Below are 25610 nucleotides of genomic sequence, written 5' to 3'. Positions count from 1 at the left end.
TGGAGCCTTATCCCTCTCCATCTTAAACACGACCGCCTTAACCTCACTTTTTTCAAAAAAGGTCATTCCAACTACCATCTCATCTGATCACTGCAAATAAGACTTCGCTCCAACCCCTCACATATAGGCGTAGACTAATATCCTCCTCTAAACAAATTATCAAAGAAATAAGTAATCTCCTCAGAAATCATAGAAGAATCAGTAGCAATATCTCCTTCCTGCCAGTTCCAATTCTGCAATCATATTCCTCCTCTTTTTACCAGTAGCCAACCTATGAAAAGAATTTGAATTACAATCACCTTCCCCAACCCATTTAGACTTCCTATTTTGCCTCCAAATCCTCAATTACCTAAAAATTACCTCCTCTAAAACATTAATCAGCTTTACCTTCCTAGCCTTATCATCACACTCCAGAAAACCCCCTTCTTCTTTCCTATCCAATAAATTAATTTCACCTAAAATGCTGTTTTTCTAAGCCCTAAAGTCCCCGAAATACGTGTCAATATTCCAAATTTTAACTTCTCTTTTAGGTCCCACTTTTCTTAATAGATGTATAGCTTCTGTAGTTGATCATCCAAGCATAAAACCAAACTGATTTTTTGAAACTGTAGTTACAAACCTTAGCCTTTATTCAATTACCTTTTTCCAAAGTTACATCATATGACTCTTTTAAGTTCAATTCCATGACAGCTATTACAATTTTGAAAATTTTCAATTGAAAGGATTTGAAATACCAGTAAAATCCAAAGAATTTATTCTCAGGTCTTGAATCAATCGACCAGCTTTTAAATCAAAACTTCATAAAAGATTCCACAAAATATTTACATTTCAAGCAATGTTAAAAAGTTCAACCCAACAATTAGGAAGACGCAGCCACTCCTGCAAATATTCATAAACAAACTGCAGCAAAGCTAGTTGTGGTTGGTAAATCTGAAGAATCTTTTGCTGCTGATAATTTGATATTTTATTATACTCACTTATGGCTATATCAATTAAATTCTTAAATTCAAGATATTATGGGAGATGTAATAGAATATATATCATTTCAAGTTGTTACCAAGGTCCTACCAAACTAAGCAATGCCAGACACATGCAAAGCCTGATTCACAGGGCAAGAAGCAAGAAAAAGTGTCAAAATCCACAAAAGTAGGGTGCTCAAGAAGTAAGGGAACATGGTCACACTTGTTTTCAATAAATGGTAACATTAATGTAACAAATACTTACTGTTGAGAGTATTAAAATGCAGGTTTCTTTGCACGCTACAAATGTGATCCCTACATAATATATCAAACGATGTAAAGATCATAAAACAAGTACATTATTTATTGTGGTATCAAATGATCATAACAACAGATTAAAGGTAAATCAATAAACGAAAAAAAAAAAATTAAAAAGTATTAGAAAGGTACCAGATGTAAGAGCAGCCTGTGGTCTCTTGAAAGCTAAGAGCTAACTCGGTAGAATATTCTGGATCTCTCCAAGAAATTATTGTATCTAATGAATTGTAGGTAAATACATAAGAGTATTAGCTAAATTCAACAATTCAAAAAGACACCATCTTTCCCAAGGAACATCACATTAGCTACCAAAAAATAAGAAAAAGAAGAATATAGGCATAGTATTCACTTCAGCACAGATAAGAATACCTTCTTGCTTTCGGTATATATCATCTGAACTGATCCGATGCAAAAGTAATGTCTCATTATCTTCCTCGTCAATAACAAATAAACCCAGGTCTTCAGATCTCTGTGTAAGAAATTTTTGCATTCAGTCAACGTGCAGATCAACAAGAAAATTTCCACCAATAATTTTTGTCAAGCGACTTAATAACTTGAGTCTGTCAAAATAACAGAGAACGAGGGGACACTTCAATCCAGATCAAGAAACGAAACAAACCTCTAGATAATCAACAGTGACATGCCCAGTTCCTTGGTCATCCCATTTCCCATCATCATTCAGGCGATAGACCTTAACACGCTGCAATTCAAAAACTAATTATAACAGACCACATTTACCAGTTGTAGTTCATAGCACGCTAATAATTGAATCTCAATAAAGCTTCAAGTCCAGGCTAAAAAATAGGATTTCAAGTTAACTACGGGAAAGGGGGTCAGAAGGAAACTAAAACTAGATTGAATAGTTCTCTTAAGATTTTAGAGGATGCGTCTAGTAGGCGCAGAGAAATCATCATAACCTCTCTGATACAAAGCTAACATAAACAATAAAAAATTAAAATTATAAATTTACAATTACCTTACAATTACCAAAAAGCAATGATGCATTTCCAGAACAACTCTCAGTGATAAAAAACACAAAATATCAAAAAGACTACAAAGAGCTGTAAATGACATCTGAAAACATAAAATAGAAACACAACATCAAAGTAGAAACTATGATAGTAGATTAGATAACCATATGAATGTTTCATAAACCAGTATATTTAATTCTGTCTACACCTTAACCTGTTCACATGCATGGATATGCGCCATATGTGCCAGAATCCTGAAGTAAAAAACTGAGAAAGCAAAATGAAAGGGCATGATATATTTTTTCTTACAAAGGTTAAATATATTAATCTTTTTGCAAGTACCCAAACAAGTGCCAGCAAAGGAAGTTGCATCAAAAATGCCCCAGAGTGAATCATCTGGAGAAGTATCTTAAATACCATAGGATTGATGTTAGTTTTCCCAAGATACTGGGAATAAAACACCAAGTGAAAGTTCAGTTAAGTCAGCATGACAAGGCACTTGCTCAATGCAGCAGTTCAACAAAATAAGTTACTCCACACAATTCTATTACGAAGAAAATTGTTGGTTTCATGCATCCAAAGATACTTAGTCCAAAAGGTAGTATTGAGGTGCACCAATTTGGCTAATTGCTCTGGGAACACTTGTCAAAAAAGTGGTGGACAAGCCCATATATTGATATATATCTTCCAAAATCCATATTTAAAATGACTGCTTAACGAGATTAAATGATAAACACACACTAACACCTGAGTAATTAATTACAACAAGTGTCTGGAGGTGGCCTGCACAAAATGTTGGGTCAATAAATTTCCAATACCCAATCATATGGAGAACATGGTAGTTAAAATCATGAACCAGACTGTACAATTCTACTTTTAGCAGAATGATCTTGATCCTTACAAATTGGTAGGATTACAGGAGGGTGATTGTGAAAGGATAAAGGTAGGATTGTAAGATTCTGTGGGACAACGATATTTTATCTATACTAAATAGCTTGTGCTATAGATTCGATGTTAGCCGTGTATGACTTGTACCATAAATTTTAGAAGTGATTTTGGTATATTTCATATTAATAAAATCATCGACAAAATATCTTTTTAGTTCTTTGATTTTCACTGGGTGGTTCAAGCTTCATAATGTTAATGTTTAGATTGAGCATGAAGATAGATATTTAATACATTAATGCCTTTGATAACAGTAATGATGATGACGGTCGTGATTTTAATGATGGGCCTGATGAAGTCATTGATGAGATCTTAATACCTGTGAAACACATAGTGGCTTGGATGCTGACACTAATATTGAGGAGGTAGCTTTAACGTTTGTATTTTGTTTTTGTTTGCTAAAATATTTTTTTTATTCTAGGGTCAAATCATTTGAGTTAAAAATTAAGTTCATTTTTCATAAGTATTGATTGATTCCATTTATATTATAAGTTGGTTTGAATCATTCGATTTAGCTGAAACAATTGATCACTATGTTATATGAGGGGCTTACCACATGAGCTACTAGTGATTTTCTTCATCTTGAACCCTTGCTAGTTTTTCAGGTTTATATCAATGAAATTTATGAAAAAAAAATTAGCATTTAAATGCATTTTATATTTATTATATCATTAAACCGGCTAGTACATCAGATCTGATCTTGTTAACCTTACTAGCAATCCGAGGTTGGATCCCAATTTCACCAACCTCAGCTCGAGAAGCATGTTAAATATCATATGATTTTAAGTGGATTTCCCTAAAAACTGAGAACAAAGCAAAAATAAAAGTTGAACCAAATAGTATCACGGAATGGTAGTTCAATGCAGCAGTTTAACAAAATATATTTCTCCACACAAGGAAATCGCTATGCGAATACTAGCAGAAAAAGTAGAGGATAATCCATCAATATCCGTATGCTATCTCCCAAATTCCAATCACTGTTCAGTGAGATAAAGACAAACACAAACACCTGAGTAATTAAGTACAGCCATGCCATGCCAAGCCAAGCCAAGCCAAAACATTTCTGAAATCCTGGGCTCTGAATACTAAGAGCTTGAACATGGATTGAAAACCTACTCTGAGCATCATATTTTTCTATGAAGTACGGCCCATACATAACTTCAGCTTAAGCTGTTCACATCATAAACTAGATCAAACTCTCCCCTCAAAGGACTTGCACAGCAATAGGCTTACATTTACCATAAACGCACATAAAAAATTTCAAGCTATTAAATCCCAAGTCCATAACTGCCTAAATCTAATTCAGCCCCTTAATGATGACATCAAATACTTCGATCACAAGAACAGACCGGCATGAATAGCAAATACTTACAACCACTACAAAACCTCGTCATAAATAGTACTGAAACTGATACTAAAAAAAAAAGGAAAATCATGGAGTTAAGTACCAATTTAGAAACAATCCCCACATAACACGCCTCAAAATATGCTTAAACCAAAAATGTTCCCAAGTACGGCAAAATTGTATCCAAAGAAGAATAGAATTACATCGCTGAATTAAGCAGTGCAATTACCAGTGATTATCCTATAAGCAACAAGTAATCGGTCTTGACTTCAATTCTAGGGCAACAAAGGCGGCTCCAAGTAAAGCAAAGCAACAAACTTTCTACAGCAGTTATACAACTAACCTGCATCGAATTGGCGGTAGCAGGTGTCTTCTCTTGCGCGCCCATATCAGCTTCGCCCTATCCGAATCGAAATTCGCAGGAGAAAATTGCAGAGATGAAATGGAAGCAGCGACTTAGCGAACGTACAATTGGAATTTCGAAAGAGGGGAGAAAGAAAGGGAGGGAAAGAGTAGAGGATGCAAAGAGTTGGAGAGAGAATAGGGATCAATAGAAAACCCTAACCGCCATAAGCGCAGAGCAGTGAACCTTCGGTTTTTCTCGCTCCCTCCCTCTCTCTCTCTCTCCTCTCTCCTCTCTCTTTCCTTTTTGTTCTTTTATCTTTCCCGACCTGTTTATAAGCGAGCCAATAAAAATGTAAGAATCCAGATTCCCCGCATTGCCCCTGGAATAAGCGTAAACTACCAATAAGCCACTAGCCTCCTTGCGAGAGATATAACCCAGGCGCGCGCGTAAATTCACGCGCCCACGCTCATCCATTGGTGTCTTGAAGTGGGCCCCATGCATGCCTGGCCCTGAGACGGAAGCGGCCTCTGATTGGCTGGCACTCGAGATGAATCATATCACACGTGTGGCTGCGGCTCCCGTGTGAACGCTCGCGCACGTAGCTGATGACGAACCGGGGAGCTTGTTTGTTATGGGCCAGTTGTCGGACGAAGCGCGCCATTGGAACCCATTTTGGGTGTTTTAGTTTTCAGTTTCTATTTTTATACTGAAAAAATAGATTATAAAAATATATTTATTTTAAGGGACTAAAATTAGAACTAAAATTTAAAACTTAAAAACCATTAATTAAAAAAATATTCATTTTTATTCTTAAATCAAATAATATTATAAAAGAATAATTAAAATAATAAAATTACAAATAATATATTTTAAAAATAAAAATAAAAAATATATTATAATTATTTTACTTAATTGTTTTACATTCAAAATTTACTTTACAATGAAAAATTTATTAGACATGACAATTGAAAAATAATAAAAGTACTTTGTAATTGACTTTATTATTATTTTATAAAATTTATCCATATTTTATTTTAATTATATTTAAATTTATTTGATTACTTCATTTTAATTTTAATTTGAAAGTGTATAAATCGAATAATATAATCTAGAAAAAATATTTTTTAAAATTAAAATTTCTAAAAATAGGTTGTCAAAACAACTGAAAACCATCAAATCTAATTTTCAGTTTTTTGACAAACAACTGAAAATTATTAACATAAATAAAAAAATTAACAAAAAAAAAAAACAAACGTGTTTTTATAATCTACTTTTTCACTATGGAGAAACAAAAAACAAAAAATAACAACGATACGAAACAGACCCTTATATTGTCAATTTTATATTTCTATTACTATTTGACTGTTTGTCAAAAAACTGATAATCGAATTTTGTGGTTTTCAGTTGTTTTGACAACCTATTATCTGAATTTTTAATATTTAAAAATAATTTTTTATATTAAATTATTCATTTTATACACTTTTAAATTAAAATCAAAATTAAATGATCATATGAATTTAAATATAATTAAAAGAAAAATATATACGTAAAATAACATGACATTTGAAAAAATTTGTTTCATTATTATTTTAAAAAATATATACGTAAAATTTTTTAAAATAATAATGAAACGAATTTTTTCAAATGTCATGTTCAATCAAATTTTTATTCTAAATTAAAATTTGAATGTAGAGCAATTAAGTAAAATAATTATAATACATTTTATTTTTATTATAGCTGTTTTTTTAATGTATATTATTTGTAACGTCTCTAATTTTTTACAATGATACCAAACAACCTCTTAGATTTTTAACTAATTTTCTTTGCACCTACAAATGTACCAAGTCAAGTCAACTAATGTTCAAGCTTGTTTATTAAATTTTTAATTAAACTTAAACTTAAGTCAGATTTAAATTAAACTTTTATTTTCGTATGTTTATTTATCTTACAAATGAACAAAGTCACATATTCTTATCGAGTCAGATACTCACCAATGGTTTAATTTTTTTGAAACCTCTCATTTCAAGAAAATAAAGGTTTTGTTAGACAAAAAGGTAAAAGTGACTCTCAATAATACTACCTTATGTTGCATTTAGGAGCATGAATTTTAGGCATTGAATTTATGTTTAAGTAAATTTTAATACAATTTTATATTATATTTTATTCAAATTCAATATAACTTCAAATCCAATACTTCTCGAAGAAAAGAGTTTAGAATTTTTTTTAACTCCGCCACACCAACATATTAGTATTGATAATTAGTATTATTACTAAGTTCAAGTCATGAGATATGAGCTAAATAATCCTATACACAACTGTTTTTACTTTCAAGTCCACAACACTTTATCAAACCTAATTCCACATTATTAAATTAGTTCATAATGATTTTAATTTGAGATTATTTAGTGAGTCCAAATCTAACTACCCGCGAGTTTAAACCAAAGAGCCTATTTGTGTTTAGGTTTTACTCATTTGTTTAACTAGTTGCCAAAAAAAAAAAAAAAAAGGTTTGAAAATCGTTTGTTTATATAATGAACAAATTTTAACGAACTATTACCGAGTCAAGTTCTCGAGTCACTCGTGAACAATTTGGTTCATTTTCAACCTTATGTTTGTTCAAAAAATTAGAAAGAAAAAAAGTATTATTGCATTATTGTTTTTAAAAATAATATAAAAAAAACAATGTGATGTATTTTTTTAATACTCAAAAACACATGCTTTTTTAAATTATTCACAAAAATAAAAAGAATCAAATTACATTTAGTGAAGGTTGATTTGAGTGACAATTTGTTGTTGTTTTGTTGTTTGTCATTATTGTAATAGAAAGTATATTGTATGTTATATCTTATGCTTAAAAACACAAAAAATATCTTGAAATTTTTTTAAAATTAATCTTTTAAACAATGTTTATTCATATTTCTTAAAAACAATTTTTAGAAAACAATTAATAAAATGCAACTTATATGCATTTTTGCTATATTTTGGATCATTTGTTTAAACTTAACCTTTTAATAGTTTTGAAGTGATAATAAATCCATTTAGTTTTAAGGTAATAATTAATCCATTTCAATAAATTATCTCATCGTTGAAGATCTAAAAATTTGATCAATTATCTAAATGCAATGTAGTTAAGCAATTAAACTTTATGTTTCCTTTTTAACGCTAAAATATAAGTCTATTAAACCAAAATATGGATTCACAAGTCTATCACTTATCTGAGAAAACAATAATAATGTCAAGATATAAGATTAATACATTATAAAGCATGTTTTTGTTTATTTTTTGAATAATTAATGAGAAGTTTTCAAATGCAAAAAATATTTTTTATCTCCCTATGTAGACCTGGCAAAGCGAATCGGGTCGGATAATCTATAGTGGATTAGGCGGATTATCATATGAGAATATTACAATTCATATCTCACTTATTTAATTTGCAGATTTATATTAAACATTTAATAACTAATCATAAAATTATAAATTTTTTAATTTATTTTTCAGAGCATGAATTTAGAGACTTTTATTTAAAAAAAAAAAAACTAAGTATTTGGGCTTAAATTAGAATGTGGCCATGGAGTAGACCTAGAGACGCATGTCACATATATGGTAGTGCAAGAGTTATAAGTGTGAGACTAAGTCTTGACCAATAGAACTTATGCTAATTGATTTGATGGCTAGTAAGCATAAGCATATTAGATTATCAATGAATGTAAACATTAGTTGTTAGCGGATAGATGGATATCCATCGGATAAAATCATAAATTCATCAACCGACTCATTTAGAGACGGATAAAAAAAATGTTCAAACCATATTCAACTCATTTAATGTGCAGATCGATTATAAGTCAATTCAAAAGGGTCGGCTTCGGTTCAAATTAACGGATTTTTATCCATTTTGCTGGGTCAATCCCTATGTAATTTTTTAAAAATTTTATATATTTTTTTCTTTTATCAAATACACATGCCGCACGATGTTATTAAAGTTGTTAAAAAATCATTTTTAAATTGACTAAGTTTAAACAAAATAGTTATAAACTATAGTTTCCTTGACATATAGTATAGACATCTAAAGTCTACTAGCCATGTGCCATGTGATGACCTTTGATGGGTTAAATTAAATAGCATTCACCAAATTCCTTTTAAAAAAATATTAAATAAATTTATTAATTATGTCAAATTTTAAACAAATTTATTAAATTATATAATCATAGATAGATTTGTTCCTTAAGTTATGAATTAATGTTATACTTAAGCAAATAATTATTTACATAAAGTATACTTAACTTCTCAAATTTGAATTAACTGTCTGAAAATATCATGCATTTTAGAAATATACATTTTAGATATTAGATTTGAACTTGTATGGACGGGCAAAATGGAACATGAAATTATGTTTGATTTCATTCAAATTTAAACAAATTCAAATTCAAAAAGTAAAATGTATTCTCTAAAAAATATAAGCTTCATAGCATTGAATTTAAACTTTTGATTTGAATTTGTATATATTTGGATAAAATTTAGTACAAAACTATAATGAGTTTCTTTAAAATCCACAAAAGCCAAAATTCATGTCATGAAATTCATGCTCCCAAACACTATTTTAATGAACTTTGACAGTATTTCCAAATTTACCATTAATTTTTACGTTTTAGCATATCATGCATTGATCTTTCGATACTGTTTTAGTATCATCGATTGCGCAATAATCATTTCAATATGCTTATTTTTCTAAATTGATTTAAAAAAAAAAAAAACTTCAATTTTTGCAAGTTATAATTTAATTACAAGATGTGCAAATACCAAGCATATAAATATTTTAGTAAAATGATTACAATTTTAGAATTTTAAGAAAAAAATTTAAACTTTTTAATTATTTCTTCAACTATTACTATCTCTCGTAATGAATAAACCAAGTTTTCATTTTATTTATTGCAATAAAGTTTTATATTAGTTTTTTGTGTGCAGTGAACCCTAAGTTTGTAAGGAGTCTTCATTATTTATTATATGATTTCTATACTTAGTTTTGTTTTAGGAGCCCTAGACATGTGATTTTTATATTGGTCAACAATACTAGTGGTGCAACGCCTCGACCAGCGACATGGGGCCCAGGGTGCTATTTTAGTAACCTTTGTGTTCCTAATATTATATTCATTATATAAAAGCAACGGAAATAAAAGATACATCCTCAAAATACATTACCAGAATTCTAAATAGTTAACATACATAAAAGTCTCCCAATATTTATATTACATCCCAACCAAAAGAAAAAAAACTAACTCAGCCCATACGACCATATTACATATCCAGGGATTTCAAACATAAGTTAAATATATTAGAGTTCTAACAAACACTTACAAACAGAATCTAGCTATCACCCCGCCCCGGAGCTTGCTAAGTTCGATCTCGAGATGGTCTTGAAAATGATTTGTATATTGGGGTGAGACACTTCTCAGTAAAACATATTAAGTTTATATCAGTGTGTGGCCAACAAGAGTTTTAGTGTATACAAAATATCATCTGTTGTTAATTAACCATAGTTATAAAATCATTCTCAGACCATACTCTCACACACACACAATTATTTATAAGCGAAAGTTCCCGAGGATAGGGGAGATTACACATCCATACACGTAGCTCCTTTCAACTCTAATACGTTATACAACCTAGTATGGCTACACCTGATACCTATCTAGGTACTCGCATTTCTCAATAAGCCTTCGAGCGAAGAGTTTACTTCATCATAAACATTTATACATTTTTATTTACATATAAATCCTCATACATTTACAGTTGAAAAATATGCATTTGCTTCATCAATATAAACCAGTTCAATAAATAATAACACCAATTCCATAAATCAACAAATATGCTTAAAAGACACTCCCTGAAACTAACACACCATTTTCCCCCATGGTATAGAAATAGCCAATCGGACCTTCAAACTGTAGAATGTGGTTGATTTAACTTTGGAGGGCCAACTAGGGTCAAGTACAGCCTACAAGGCGCACAACCCATTATGGGGCGAAAGCATGACAGTGATTTCTTCACCGGTATAAAGAGTTCTAAATGCATAATTGTTAATTTAACCATTGATAATATGAGAACAACAGATTTGGAAACAGCAGATATAAGAATAACAAATATAAGAATAGCAGACAAGAATGATATGATATCAGAATATGTGAAAGCAGACACGAATACATAAATGAAAAAAGTAGAATATGAATGTGAATGTAATGAAAAACACAAAGATAACAGTATAAAGAGTAATGTAGTAAAGTATTATCAGTATTAAATATAGTAGTATTGTAACGTCCACAAATTTTTTTTTTTATAAATATCTATACAACCATACCTAAGCAACGAAAACATAAGTCATACAACCATATATACTAACAATATCAGAATTCAGTACATTCAGATCATAGTCATATACAATAACTCCCTCCAGTATCATCTACCCAAAAAATACAAAACCCTGTCACAAACTTACCCTACAACTAGGGTAACCAAGTAAACTCTCTATCCGCGAGTCTGATCTACTCGCCTAGCTGGCTCACATGAAAAGTGGTAAAGTAATGGGGTGAGACGACATTCAGTAAGTGAAAATATGCTATTACTAGTATGTGACGAACGAGTAGTATAACTATAATAATAGTATTTAAAACTACATGATCTGACAAATCTGTAAAGTACATATATCACATGTATAGCAGGTTAAAATATTTGTATCATCTATACTTTCTATCATTCATACTGCTAATATGATATTATATACAACAAAGCTGTAAAACTGAATACATATACATATATATAAGTGTGCTCTTTCGTTGGGACTTTGTATATCATGATTTGACCCCTCATGATAGGGTTGTGTGACCCGTAGGCGGGACTTAACCTGGTCGGCCCTCTAGGTAAGTCATCATACTCTACACTACCTCAACTCGGCCAAACTGCATCCAAACCTAAGATCGGGACTGGCTGCTACCTCGTCAAACTGGCCCTACACCCGCAGGGTTCTCTACTCAACACCCTGAAAACGACATCCCCTATAACAAAACATCAATATTTTCCTACATACAACATTTCCTATAACTACAGGGAAAACAAATTCTGAATAAAACATCTTACCCTGAATTTGAGATAAACTCCAAACCAATTCCACCAACGATCAGCTCCAACTGACTTGTAGAAAAATTTGTCATGAGCGTCGTGGTGGCATCTGATCTTTCAATCCAGCAGGCAACGGACCCGGAATCAAAAAGAGAAGGAGTGGGAGATGTTTTAGAGAGAGAGAGGAAGTTTTTACACAAATTTTCTGTTGAAAAATCTGGGTTTTCATTATTTATAGCCCCAGATTCGTCGACGAGACACATCATCTCGTCGACGAGTCCTTAAGGAATTTCATTGATGAACTTCCTCCCTCGTCGACGAATTTCAGACTGCCCCAAAACCCCTCTCGATATCTTCTTGTCGATGAGACATGGTTTCGTCGACGAGGTCTCCTTATGTGCTCGTCAACGAACTCCCCGTGTTCGTCGACAAGGCCTTGTGTAAATCTACTGCCTCATTTTGTTTCTATTTCCATTTCCCTCCCTCTTTATTATTTAAACACCATTATTCTTTGGGTCATTACAAGTATTACATGTTTTTGGGGCGAGGTATATTGTTAGCCTTGGTAGCTACACTATCATGGTTTATGTGTTTCGATGATATTAACCTATATGTGGTCTCTAGTGTTTTCCATCTTTACATATCATGTTTAGTATAGGTTCAGTGGCAATTACATAAAATACTAAGATCAGAGGAAAAGATCGGACCAAGTTGACGTCAAGTAGGAAGATCAAATGGACACATACTCGGAAGGACTCAAGCACAACCAAATGTTTTATAATTGTTGAATTATTTGTAATAAGGGTTGTGTGAGTGGTAGGTTCAGTTTGTAACTCTTGCGTTTTGTTTCTACATGATTTTTAAGCAAGAGTTGAGCAAAGCACATGCATACTAGGACACATGAGTTTATAGGATTGCGCTAAAGACATAAACACAAACTCACATTTCATGGCTTTTCAAAGTTAAACTTAAAGAGTTTGTTAAATGAATCATAAACTCAGATACGTTTTCTAAAGAGACAAGTTTTCAAACATCTTGGTATTTTGAACATCTTCATAATTAGTCCCGGTTTTATCAAAACGAGTCTTGTGTCATAAAGGTTCAAAGAAAGTCAAGTATATTTATAAAAGGACATACTAAGCATATAAGATATCAAAATGGGTTTTCAAATGTGTTTTATTAATCAAGATATCTTATATTCAAAAGGAAACTTATTTGAACAAGTTTTAATCTTAATTAGACTTAATACATTTCATATACTTTTGTCCAATAATGTTTTTGAATCATTAAAACTCTTGTTGACAAGGAAAAGCAAAGCAATCGTCACTGCCGTAGTGCAGCCTTGAGTCCTAAACATATTTCAATATTTTGGGCATAACTTTTGTTAGAAAATTCCAAATGAGATCATCTTGGTGTCCCTGAAAAGGTGAGACAAAATGCCACAACTTTCATGTTGGTGACTTTTTCAAATTCAAGGCACTCATCAACAAACACATGAAATTCGTCAATGAGTTGCAATGTGTGATTAGTCGATAAGATTAGGGGCTCGTCGACGAGTCTAAAGAGCAGAATGATGATAATGGGCAGAAAACGGTTAGTTTACCAAATAAAATATATTTTATTCCCCCCAACGTCTAGTTAACGGCTCCTTTGGCTATTGGGCTATAAATACAAGCTATTAGACTTGTATTAACATGGTTTTGAAGACTTTTGATCATTCTTAATGAAAAACATCTTTTTACACCAAAACCTAAGCACCTAACACTTTGCATTGTTGTTTTTCATTCACAAGTGTTCATTCTCTCTTGCTCTCTAATTGTGTTTGACTCATTACTTGAGAGAGAGTGTGAGGTTTGCTTTGTATTTAATATTTGCTCATTTGAGGAGCATCATATTGTATTTCCATCATCTTTTTGTAAAGGTTCTTTGTAAACCGTTTGGTGACGGTTCTTTGTGAACCGAAGAGGTTCTTTGTGAGTGGGTAGGGATTTGTTCCCGAGTGAAGGCTCTTTGTGAGCATGGTAGGGATTTGTTCCCAAGTTGTAAGGCTTCTCCGCCGGTGAAGGAGTTCCTTAGTGGAATGTAAAATCCTTGGGCTGGTCTCAAGGCATGGACGTAGGCTTGGTGTCGAATCACGTGAAAATACCGGTGTTAATTTTCTCTACCCTTCTCTTCATTTTATTTGTCTTGTGCGTGATTTACATTTACTTATATTGTGATATAATTTCTTGTATATTGTCAAGAGTTTTTATTTTGTAGAGAAATACGTATTCCGTGAAAAGAGTCTATTCGCCCCCCTCTAAATTATATACTCCCAGGGCTAGGACGTCTAACAAGTGGTATCAGAGCGAGACACTTGTATTTTCAGGGTAAAATCTAGAGCATAAAAGATCAAATGAAGTATTCGGTAAGCACCTCTTCATATGGATTGTAACGACCCAAAATTATACCATTTTTTTTAAATAAATAAATTACTTTGATACCCCTGCTATAACATCTCAGACCCTAGAAGAGCACTGAAGTATTCCTATACATAATAAACACACCTATGAAGTGGAAAACATAAAGTCATCAATCCATATATATAAATATAATACAAGAATCCAATGTTTCTAAACCATAGGTACATTTTTACATTTCCCACCGACACCACCTACTCAAAACAAAACCTCAAAATATGCTCACCCTATCAACAGGGCAATTAAAAGGTCAATTTATTTGCGAGCCTGATCTGCTTGCCTAACTAGATCACTTGAAAAATGTTAGAGTAGTGGGGTGAGACGACGCTCAATAAGTGGAAATATGCTATTACTAGCGTGTGGCGACCGAGTTGCATAAATACTATTATAATATCCAAAACTGTATCAGTTGGTGAATTAATATAAAGTATAACTTGCATTCGTCGTAATTTAAAACATAACTGTATCATATGAGTTTTCTACCATTCATACTGCTAATATCATACTATAATCATTAAATGTTGTAAATCTGTATGCATATACATAGTTGTGACCTTTTCCCTAGAAAATTGTATGTTATGATTTGACCCCTCATGACAGGGTTGTGCGGCCCGTAGGCTGGACTTAACTCTAGTTGGCCTACCAGGTAAGTCACTATACTCTACCCTTCTTCAGTCCAGCCAAATTGCATCTACTCCTAAGCACGGAACTGGAAAACTACCTCATCAAACCGAGTCCCCTAAACCCAGATTCTTAGGGAGACTGCAAGCTCTTTGAGCGCGGTTAACGGAATCCACATACTATCTGAGATATATGGTTGCACTTTGATCTGAAAATAGCAACGATACCGTGCTCTGTTGTCTAAATCTGTCTGAAATATTTCATCAGGGATCTGATACTATATATATATATATACTACTACTACTATTATAATTTTCCTACTGTTTTCATCATGTTTTCAAAATAACCATAACACTATAAATCAGAACTATACATACTGTAACATCTGTATAACATATTTGTAGCAACTGACTGTTATATCTGTATATCTGACTGTAATAACTGACTGTATAATCTGTAAATCTAAGTGTCATGGCTTTAGAAAACATGGCATGCTATAATTACTGTAACATAATAGTCTGAAAAAACATCTATAATATTTGTCTGATAAATATCTGTCTATATTTGTATATACCGTAAATTATGATATTATGGGAAAAACCATATAAATTCTATATCAGACAAATATCTACTCAGGTCACACAAATTAAATTCATATTTTGGAAAACTGGATAATGAACTGATATATATATAAACATGCATAACATTTCTGATAACTTTATTAAGATTTTATAGCATAACATATTTCCTTTACCTGATTATTGAAAAGCCCCTACTGTGCTTGGTCCTACACCTGCAGGGTTTCCCGCTTAACACCCTGGAAACAACATCTCCCAAAACAAAATTTCAGTATTTTTCAGAATACTACATTTCTTATAACTATGGTAAGGCCAACTATTAAATGACAGACATTACATTGAATTTTGGATGAAATCCAAGGCAGCCTCCACTAACGATCCACTGTAACAGACTTTAAGAGAACTTCTCCAGGAGTGTCGTGGCGGCCTCAGATCGTAGAACCGGCAAGAATTCGGCCTAAAAACTTAGAGAGAAGATGGGAGATACGAACAGGAGAGAGAGAGAGAGAGAGAGAGAGAGAGAGAGAGAGAGAGAGAGAGGAATTAGTGCGTGAATTTTGGCCAAAAATGAAGTTTAGGCTTATTTATACACTGATCTTCGTCAACGAGCCACGTCACTTTGTCGATGAGGTCAAGAAGAAAATTCGTCGATGAATGCTTACTCCTCATCGGCGAAATTCAGAACTATGATATATCCTCTCGGTATCTTATCGTCAACGAGACATGTCCTCGTCGACGAGCCCCTCATGTCTGCTCGTCGACGAATTCTCTGCGTTCGTCGACGAGACCCGATTTAATTACTTCTTTAATTCTTCTTTCCTCTCCTCCTACTGTTATTAAATTACGATAATTATTCAGGTCTCTACATGGACAATCCATTTATCAACCACCGATGTTCAACGGTTCAACTACCACGCGCGGAAAAATCAAATGTCCGTGTTCATTCAAGCATACAACTTGGATTTGTGGGAGATCATCTCCAAAGAAGACTTCTCAATCATAAAGAAAAATGAGGATATTCTAAAGGCTATATTGGAACAATCACCAAGCGAAAAAATATTAGTTAAACTAAATTTTAAAGCAAAGCATATTATTCTTTGTGGTTTAAATCATGATGTACATAGTCTTATTTGCGAATGTCAAACCACAAAAGGAATGTGGGATGTACTTGAAAACATCTATAGAAACATATCACAAATTGAACAATAAAAAATATGCATGCTAGTTAGAGAATATGAAATGTTTAAGTTAAATGAAGACGAAGAAATTTTATCTATGCTCACTCGGTTCACACACCTCATAAACAATTTAAAGGCACATGGTAGAGTTTATTCATTGAACGATTATATTCAAAAAAATTGATCAATTATCTAAATGCAATGTAGTTAAGCAATTAAACTTTATGTTTCCTTTTTAACACTAAAATATAAGTCTATTAAACCAAAATATGGATTCACAAGTCTATCACTTATATGAGAAAACAATAATGATGTCAAGATATAAGATTAATACATTATAAAGCATGTTTTTGTTTATTTTTTGAATAATTTATGAGAAATTTTCAGATGCAAAAATTATTTTTTATCTCCTTATGTAGACTTGGTAAAGTAGATCGGGTCGGATAATCCGTAGTAGATTAGGCGAATTATCATATGAAAATATTACAATTCATATTTGACTCATTTAAGTTGCAGATTTATGACAATTTAGATCAAATAATTCGTAGCGAATGGCGGATAATCCGTCATTCTCATTCCTAATATATATATTTTTACCATCCAATGAACAATTTATTTTAAAACACAATAACTGAAGTTATTTTTAAAATTATAATTTAGTAATATATTAAACATTTAATAACTAATCATAAAATTTTAATTTTATTTATTTATTTTTCAGAGCATGAGTTTAGAGACTTTTATTTTGAAAAAAAAAAAAAAAGTATTTGGGCTCAAATTTGAATGTGGGCATAGAATAGACCTAGAAACCCATGTCACACATAGAGTAGTGCAGGAGTTAAGAGTATAAGACTAAGTTTTGACCAATAGAATTTGTGCTAATTGATTGATGGCTAATAAGCATAAGCATATTGGATTATTAATGAATTTAAACATTACTTGTTAGTGGATAGATGCATATCCATCGGATAAAATCATAAAACCATTAACCGACTCATTTAGAGACAGATAAAAAAAAAAGTTCAAACCATATTCGACTCATTTAATGTGCGGATCGATTCCAAGTCAATTCGAGCGGGTCAGATTCGGTTCGGATTAACGAATTTTTATCCATTTTGTCGGTTCGATCCCTATGTAAATTTTTTTAAAAATTTTATATTTATTTCTTTTATCAAATACACATGCCGCACGATGTTATTAAAGTAGTTAAAAAAATAATTTTTAAATTGACTAAAGTTTAAACAAAATAGTTATAAACTATAGTTTCATTGACATATAGTATAGACATCTAAAGTCTAGTAGCCATGTGCCATGTGGTGACTTTTGATGGGTTAAATTAAATAGCATTCACCAAATTCCTTTTAAAAAATATTAAATAAATTTATTAATTATATCAAATTTTAAACAAATTAATTAAATTATATAATTATAGATAGAATTTTTTCCTTAAGTTATGAATTAATGTTATACTTAAGCAAATAATTATCTGCAAAATGAATATTTAACTTCTCAAATTTGAATTAATTGTCTGAAAATATCATGCATTTTAGGAATATACATTTTAGATATTAGATTTGAATTTGTATATGAGCAAAATAGAACATTCGTTCAAATTTAAACAAATTCAAATTCAAAAAGTGAAATGTATACTCTAAAAAATATAAGTTTCATAGCATTGAATTTAAACTTTTGATTTGAATTTATATATATTTGGATAAAATTTAGTACAAAATTATAATGAGTTTCTTTAAAATCCACAAAAATCAAAATTCATGTCATGAAGTTCATGCTTCCAAACACTATTTTAATGAACTTTACCAGTATTTCCAAATTTACCATTAAGTTTTACGTTTTAGCATATCACGTATTGATCTTTCGATACTGTTTTAATATCATCAATTGTGTAATAATCATTTCAATATGCTTATTTTTCTTAATTGATTAAAAAAAAACCTTCAATTTTGCAAGTTATAATTTAATTACAAGATGTGCAAATACCAAGCATATAAATATTTTAGTAAAATGATTATAATTTTCGAATTTTAAAGAAAATTCTTAAACTTTTTAATTATTTTTTCAACTATTATTATCTCTCATAATGAATAAACCAAGTTTTCATTTTATTTATTGCAAAAAAGTTTTATATTATTTTTTTTGTGTGTAGCAAACCCTAAGTTTGTAAGGAGTCTTTATTATTTATTATATGAATTCTATATTTAGTTTTGTTTAAGGAGCCCTAGACATGCGATTTTTATATTGGTCAACAATACTAGTGGAATAATCTTATAAAGATATTTCGTGATAATGGATAGTTTTGCTATTCTTTAAAGAAAAAAAAATCCAATTTTTTTGTGATAGAAATGAAGAAATTATAATTGAATTTTGTTTATTGAAAAATCAAGTTACATATATTTTCACAAAACCACTCAAAGTAAAAATTTTATTAAACTCAGAGAATTGATTGGTACAATTAGTTTTGAACAAGTTAATTAAAGGAGGTTATTATGTAAGAAATGTTGGGACCGGAGGAGCCTATGGGAAGGCTTGATACACATGGGTGAACACCAACTTGTCTCAAAAGCTTAAACCTATTGGGTCTTGGGGCCAATTATGTAGATAAACACACATCATTCACTCTAATTTTCCAATGTGGGACAAGCTCACAAGTGGAATTCTCAACAATCTTCCCCTCACTTGTGAGTTCTAGCTGCTCCCCTTGAACGGAAATCGTCTCCCTTCTAAGAGTAAGTCCAATTCTCTAACAGCTGCTCAAGTGGGTCTTACCATTGACATCTTACATGTGTTAGATTGCATTCCACGTGCTTTCAAACCAATCATACATCTCACGTCTTGACCCTATTCGGATCCATCCCCAGCCTAGATGATCTTTATTGACCTTGGCTACACATTTGGTCCTCCAACTGTTAGCATGTCAGGAGAATAAACTTCATGTCTCGACTTTTTACTATATCACTCACCTAGAGTTACAAACCGTCTGCTCCGATTTGACGATTTTGCTCCAACCTCGCTTTGATACCAATTGTTAGGGGTGGATCTATGAGCAACAATCTCACACGAGTAAAAATACACAAACAAGAATGGAACACTAAATTTATGTGGTTTGGTCCAACCTGACCTATGTAACGCCCCGAACCCTTAAACCTGGGTCCGATGCGTTATACTTGATAAAATCTCTAATAATCCATAAGTCAATATATACGCAGCGGAAAACATAAACAAAATTTTCATATAACATAATACCAGAATTTACTAATTCTAACTATAATCCATAATAAATCATTCATCAATTGCATTTCCATAAATCTATATAACCCCCAAAACATTTCAGTATTTTTCACAATCATTCCTTACTCAACAACCTTAAAACATAAAGACATAAAACATAAATATTTACATTTCCAAAACATCATTAAATGTTTATACCATTTTTATTATATCTCCCAAAAACGTTATAAAATCTTGAGCTCTTTAAGCTCGATCTCGATGAGGTCTTAAAAAAAAACATTTATATTCGGGTGAGACACATTTCAGTAAGGGAATAAATAATATATTAAAACAGTGTGTGATTAACACGAGGTTCATAAATATTATTTTAATAACATTTGCAAAACGTTATCATAAACACTATATCTAAAATCATTCTCTGATCCTATTCAAACACATGTAAAGTATTTTACCTACGAGATTACCTAAGGATATTGGTGATTACCCACCCATACAAGTAGCACCCATTTGCCCTTACACCTAGGCAACCCAAAGGTCACAACTAAAGCATACTAGGACACTTACCTTACTCAGTAAGCCCTCGAGTGATAAATTGATCTCGTACTTACACAATTCATAGAAAAGTTTACCAGCGAAGACTCCCAAGAATAAGGAAATCTACCTGTCCATACAAGTAGTTTCCCTCTGCCCTAACACGTTATGCAGTCTACTGCTATGCCTGATACAACCAGGGTACTCGCCTTTCTCAGTAAGCCCTCGGGCGAAGAGTACGCCTCGCCCAATCGTAACATATTCTACAAGCATAGATACTTCTAATATCATAATACATTGTTCTTTCTGTCATTACTCAACCATTCACACATGTTCATGTTTATAACTTTAACATTCTATTTCATTTCACTTTAAGTAACTATTTCACATTTTACATTGTTCTTGTTTCACATTTCATTCATTTCTATTTCATACTCATTTTTATTTTAATTCATAAATACTCGGCATCTTTTCAGCCGTGGGTGGTTAGTTTCGACATCCTTTCAGCCGTGGTCGACATCTTTTCAGCCGTGGTTGGTTAGCTTCAGCATCCTTTCGGCCGTGGTCGACATCTTTTCAGCCGTGATTGGTTAGCTTCGGCATCCTTTTAGTCGTGATCGACATCTTTTTAGTCGTAATTGGTTAACTTCGGCATCCTTTCAGTCGTGGTCGGCATCTTATCAGTCGTGGTTGGTTAGTTTCGGCATCCTTTCATCCGTGGTCGGCATCTTTTCAGCCGTGGTTATTTCCATGATTGCATTAACACTCACATGCAGCATATTTCATATATCGTTTTCATACTCAGTTCATTTCTGTATATCTTGCATCTCATATATATAACATAATTCCACATAAAATTCTATTTTACTCATGCCACACAATTTAGCAGTAAAATTCATGCATATATTTCCTGTAAAATAAGTCAACCCACCTTTAACATTTATATACTAGAAAAATACTTTTAATTTCTTACATGATTATCTTGAAAATATTTTTCACTTTCATCAGTTCATTTTCACATATACGTATATAATAAACAACTATAAACTCAAAAAAACAGTATTTAAATGGTCGACAATTTTAAACTCATACCGAAACATATACACGTATATATAACACAATTTATTTTTCATTAAATTTATAAAATTTTTGATTTAATATATATTTTTTCCCTTACCTGGTTTCTTGAACTACATCGACAGGGACTCCGAAAAAATACTTGCGACGCTCATCTGGACCCTAAATCAAAAATTCTAGTTCTATATAATTGATCATGAATAAAATATTATTTTAATATTTCTTAAACCCATAAATTCTAAATAAATAAATATACCTTTAAATATAGCCAAATTACCAAATTTCCAAAATCTCATTCTCGCTTTAGAGTGAGGCCTAAAAAATCCCAATTAGAACTTTACTTTTGTCAAAATGACGACGATCATGACTAGGACCTCGTAGTGGTGTCTGATCGTCGATTTAACAACAAATTTAACAAGAAATTGATAAATTAGAAAAACCTTAGGAATGATGCCTACGCCGCTCTCACGACAAATCCGCTTCAGTAGAAATATCGATGGCGGAGCTATGAATCCAACGACACCTTCCGTTTTATGATCCGCCGAGAAATTGAGAGAGGGAGAGAGATGGATACGAAGATGGCCGCGGCGCGCACAACAGGACTTGCAAGGGGGCGTGAACCTTCTCCGCTCCGAGATTGAGAAATCAAAATGGATGATAAGCATCCAAATTGATATTTAGTATATATATATATATAATAACTTACATATATATCTTATTTCAATTAGTTTTTTTTTTCTTTTTTTTTCATACTATTTCTTTTTATTTATTTATTTAATACATCAATTTAATAATGTTTAACTAATTAATTGATTAATAATTTTAATTAATTAATTAATTTTATCTATTATTTTATTTATTAATTTTCTTTAATTATTTTAATCATTTTAATTTTTTTGGTCTTTACAACCTACGTCCATAAAGCACACACAACTTCACTATAAACTGGGAGAATAATACAAGGAGGAGCCACACTACTCAACTCAAATCTTTTGCTCTCTCACACACACCTCACAACTCTATGCTGCACACACATACACAGCTCTACACATGACACACCACACAACACTTTCTGCACACAAGAACTCTCGATTCTTGCCACCCACACACATAGCCACACACAATTCTACATCTTGCCCCATTCACTGCACAATTCTTTCAGACACTCTATTCTATGCACACACACAGCTTTCTGCTGCACACACACACAGCCACGCCCAATTCTACATATTGCCCCACTCACAATTACACACACACATCTCCTTTATATAACCTTTAAAGGGGGGTGTAATTCAAACAAGGTGAGCAGGGTTGGTGGCTGCATTTCAACCATGGTAGGCAAGGTTGGTGGAGGGCTGCTGGTCTCCTCTGCAAAATCAACATAAGCTACTGGGGTTGGTGGCTTCCGTCTCCACCTATGGCGCACAGATCAACAAGAAATGAATCAAGTTTTTTTTTTTTTTTAGTTTTGTGCGTATGAAATTTTGGGTATGTGAGCAAAATCTTAGGAAACCCTAATGGTTTGTTTGGAACTTAAAAAATATTGGAGAAGGGAAAAGAAAATACGAAAAATTTTAGTTTTTCATGTTTGGTTGTCAAGAAAAGTAAAAAAGAAAGTAAAAAAATATACTATATTGATGAACAAAAAATTTAATTTTATGCACTCTTATCATTTTTTTCCTAAATTTTTAGTCATATTAAAATAAATTTTAAATTTAAATTATATTTATTTTTAAAATAATTTATAATGATCTTTTTAGCTATATCAAAATAACTAGTCCCAAGTATAAAAGGTGCCTTGAAGTTATTTTTGATGACTATTGTTTGCACATGTAAATGGAACAAATAACAATCATGCCCATCTATATGCCTCCCGCGGTTGTACGGTATCCGTATGCCACGCTGCAAACAAGTTTTTTCCCACGTTTGGCGCCTGCGATGGATTACCAGGAAAATCAAATTCCGACTGGCTTTGACACTTGCTTTGAGTTTCTCTTTTTATTAAATAGATGGGCATGATTGGAATTGGGTTTTCCCTTGCAAATAATCATGTGCTTATATAATAATCCCTATAAATTTGTGCTTATGCGAAATCGTGGCTGTCCTCCTCCACTTCAAAAGTGTATTGTAATGGTAGGGAATCATAGCCCTTTTGAGTGCATGGATTTGTTTGGAGGTTTCTTCCTTTTCTATTTCTTTTTTTAAATGATAGTATTGAAACTCTTTGACACTCGACTAATCCATCAAAATAATTAATCAATTCCTATATTCTTTTCGATTTAAATAGTAAGATATTATTTCAAATAAAAAATTATTCTCAAAACTTGAAATCTGATCATTTAATTAAGAAAACACTGAATTTATTATCTAAGTAACTCTTACGGGACTTAATTTAATAAATATTAAAATCCTAAAAATGTGATTTGTTTGGAGGGCTTTTTTTTCTCGTTTTCCTTTTGGTTTGGTTTATTAAAAATTTAAAATCTCAATAATAGAAGTGGGAAATTTTTTATGTTTGTGCTTAAATATTTAAAAAATATTGTATAAAACAATTAAGAAATGTTTGAATTAAGATTTTATTTTAAAAAATAAAAAATAAAGAAAAATAGGAACATTCACTTTCTATGATATTCTCTCTATGACTTAGTTTAAACTGAGGTGTTTATTGATATTGTTTTAAAAATGTTTGCCCTCTTGTAGGGTAAAAAATAGTTAGAAGCAAAAGTTAATTTTGAGTGTTTGATTAAAAGTTGTAACATGCATAAAAGTATTTAAAATGATTAAAATAAATATGTATTCTTAAAAATATATAATTAATGCAGTGATGATTTCGTAATATTTGAAAAAAAAAATAATTAGGACAACGCAATGGAATAAAATAATCTGTTGAAAAAAAGTTGCATAGATTGTTTATCAAGTGCTTAGACCCATTTTTACATTTAAAAAGTAAGAGGTTGAGGAAAATAAAGTGAGACAAGCTCACCCTATATTAAATACTATTAAAAAATTTTAAAATTATTAAAAATTAAGAATAATCAAATATTAGTGAGGTATGTAGAATTTTTTTTATTGATTTGGTGTATTTTAATTTTCTTTTTAACTTTATTTGGCAATTGAATATAAAAAGTGAATTATTTCTTATTTTTTTATTGTTGATTTTCAAAATAATTACAAAAGCATCACTTAGGTTTTCAAATTTCTAGCATTTACACTAAAAAATTCAATTTTTTTATTATCTTTTGGCTTTCCTTATAATAGTCGTGGGCATGCACTTCGTGGTTTTTTTTTAAATTTATATTTATTTTTAGTAGATAATTGTGGAAAAAAAAAACAGGAGTTAAAGTGCATCTAAATGAACAGTTATGATTAATTAGAAAGATATTTTTGAGCTCGCTGTGATATGGGTAGTTATAAGGGTGTTTTAAGACAATTGTGAATATTTATTAAGGTGTTTTTAGTAGGTTAAAAACTAGATCAAGAAAGAGGAATTCCTTTTATAGTATTAGAAATAAATGTTGAAAAAATTAAAAATAAAGTGACTATTTTGTAATTAGTCAAAAAAAAAAGAGAAATATTTTGTGCAATCGAAAATGCATTATGTTTTGCCTTTTTCTGTTGCATTAATAATGCCCTCGTCTCAATCATGTCGATTTTTATTAATCATTGTTTGTACTTAACACTTGACTTAGAATATCATGTTGATATTGTCAAGAGTGTTTGTCACTACTTCCCTTCCTATATTATCATTTTGTTGTGATTTATGTTGACTTCTTACTTTCTTTTGGGGATGAAATATAAAAGCTCAAATAATGCATATTAGTTGAAAGTATTTGACTTCTGACTCCTATTGTATTTTAAAAATATTATGAATGAAGAGTAACTATATAGTTCCACGGTTTATACTTTTTTAAAAAAATGTTAAAAGA

At 31.4% G+C, this 25610-nt stretch overlaps 1 protein-coding gene across 2 annotated transcripts in view; it reads right to left on the bottom strand.

Annotated features, from left to right (window-relative positions):
- Nucleotides 1-5185, bottom strand: part of LOC131151368 (uncharacterized) — a 37550-nt gene extending 32365 nt beyond the window's left edge. The window contains exons 1-6 of one of the 2 annotated variants that reach the window (XR_009135717.1): nucleotides 5104-5170; nucleotides 4882-4938; nucleotides 1897-1977; nucleotides 1647-1746; nucleotides 1410-1494; nucleotides 1225-1274 (exon numbers count right to left, since the gene is read on the bottom strand). Coding sequence is in view for 1 of the 2 variants with exons in the window: in XM_058102614.1 (XP_057958597.1) it covers nucleotides 1225-1274; nucleotides 1410-1494; nucleotides 1647-1746; nucleotides 1897-1977; nucleotides 4882-4938; nucleotides 5104-5109 (379 nt within the window). In the remaining variant the exon portion in view is untranslated. Of the gene's footprint in view, nucleotides 1-1224; nucleotides 1275-1409; nucleotides 1495-1646; nucleotides 1747-1896; nucleotides 1978-4881; nucleotides 4939-5103 lie in introns of both variants that reach the window. The other variant, XM_058102614.1, reaches the window with a different exon arrangement.
- Nucleotides 5186-25610: the final 20425 nt, after the last annotated feature.

Source organism: Malania oleifera, chromosome 3 (assembly GCF_029873635.1).
Source record: "Malania oleifera isolate guangnan ecotype guangnan chromosome 3, ASM2987363v1, whole genome shotgun sequence".
Classification (NCBI taxonomy): domain Eukaryota; kingdom Viridiplantae; phylum Streptophyta; class Magnoliopsida; order Santalales; family Ximeniaceae; genus Malania; species Malania oleifera.
Note: the sequence above shows the minus strand (reverse complement) of the source record. Positions and strands in the feature narration are given on the sequence as shown.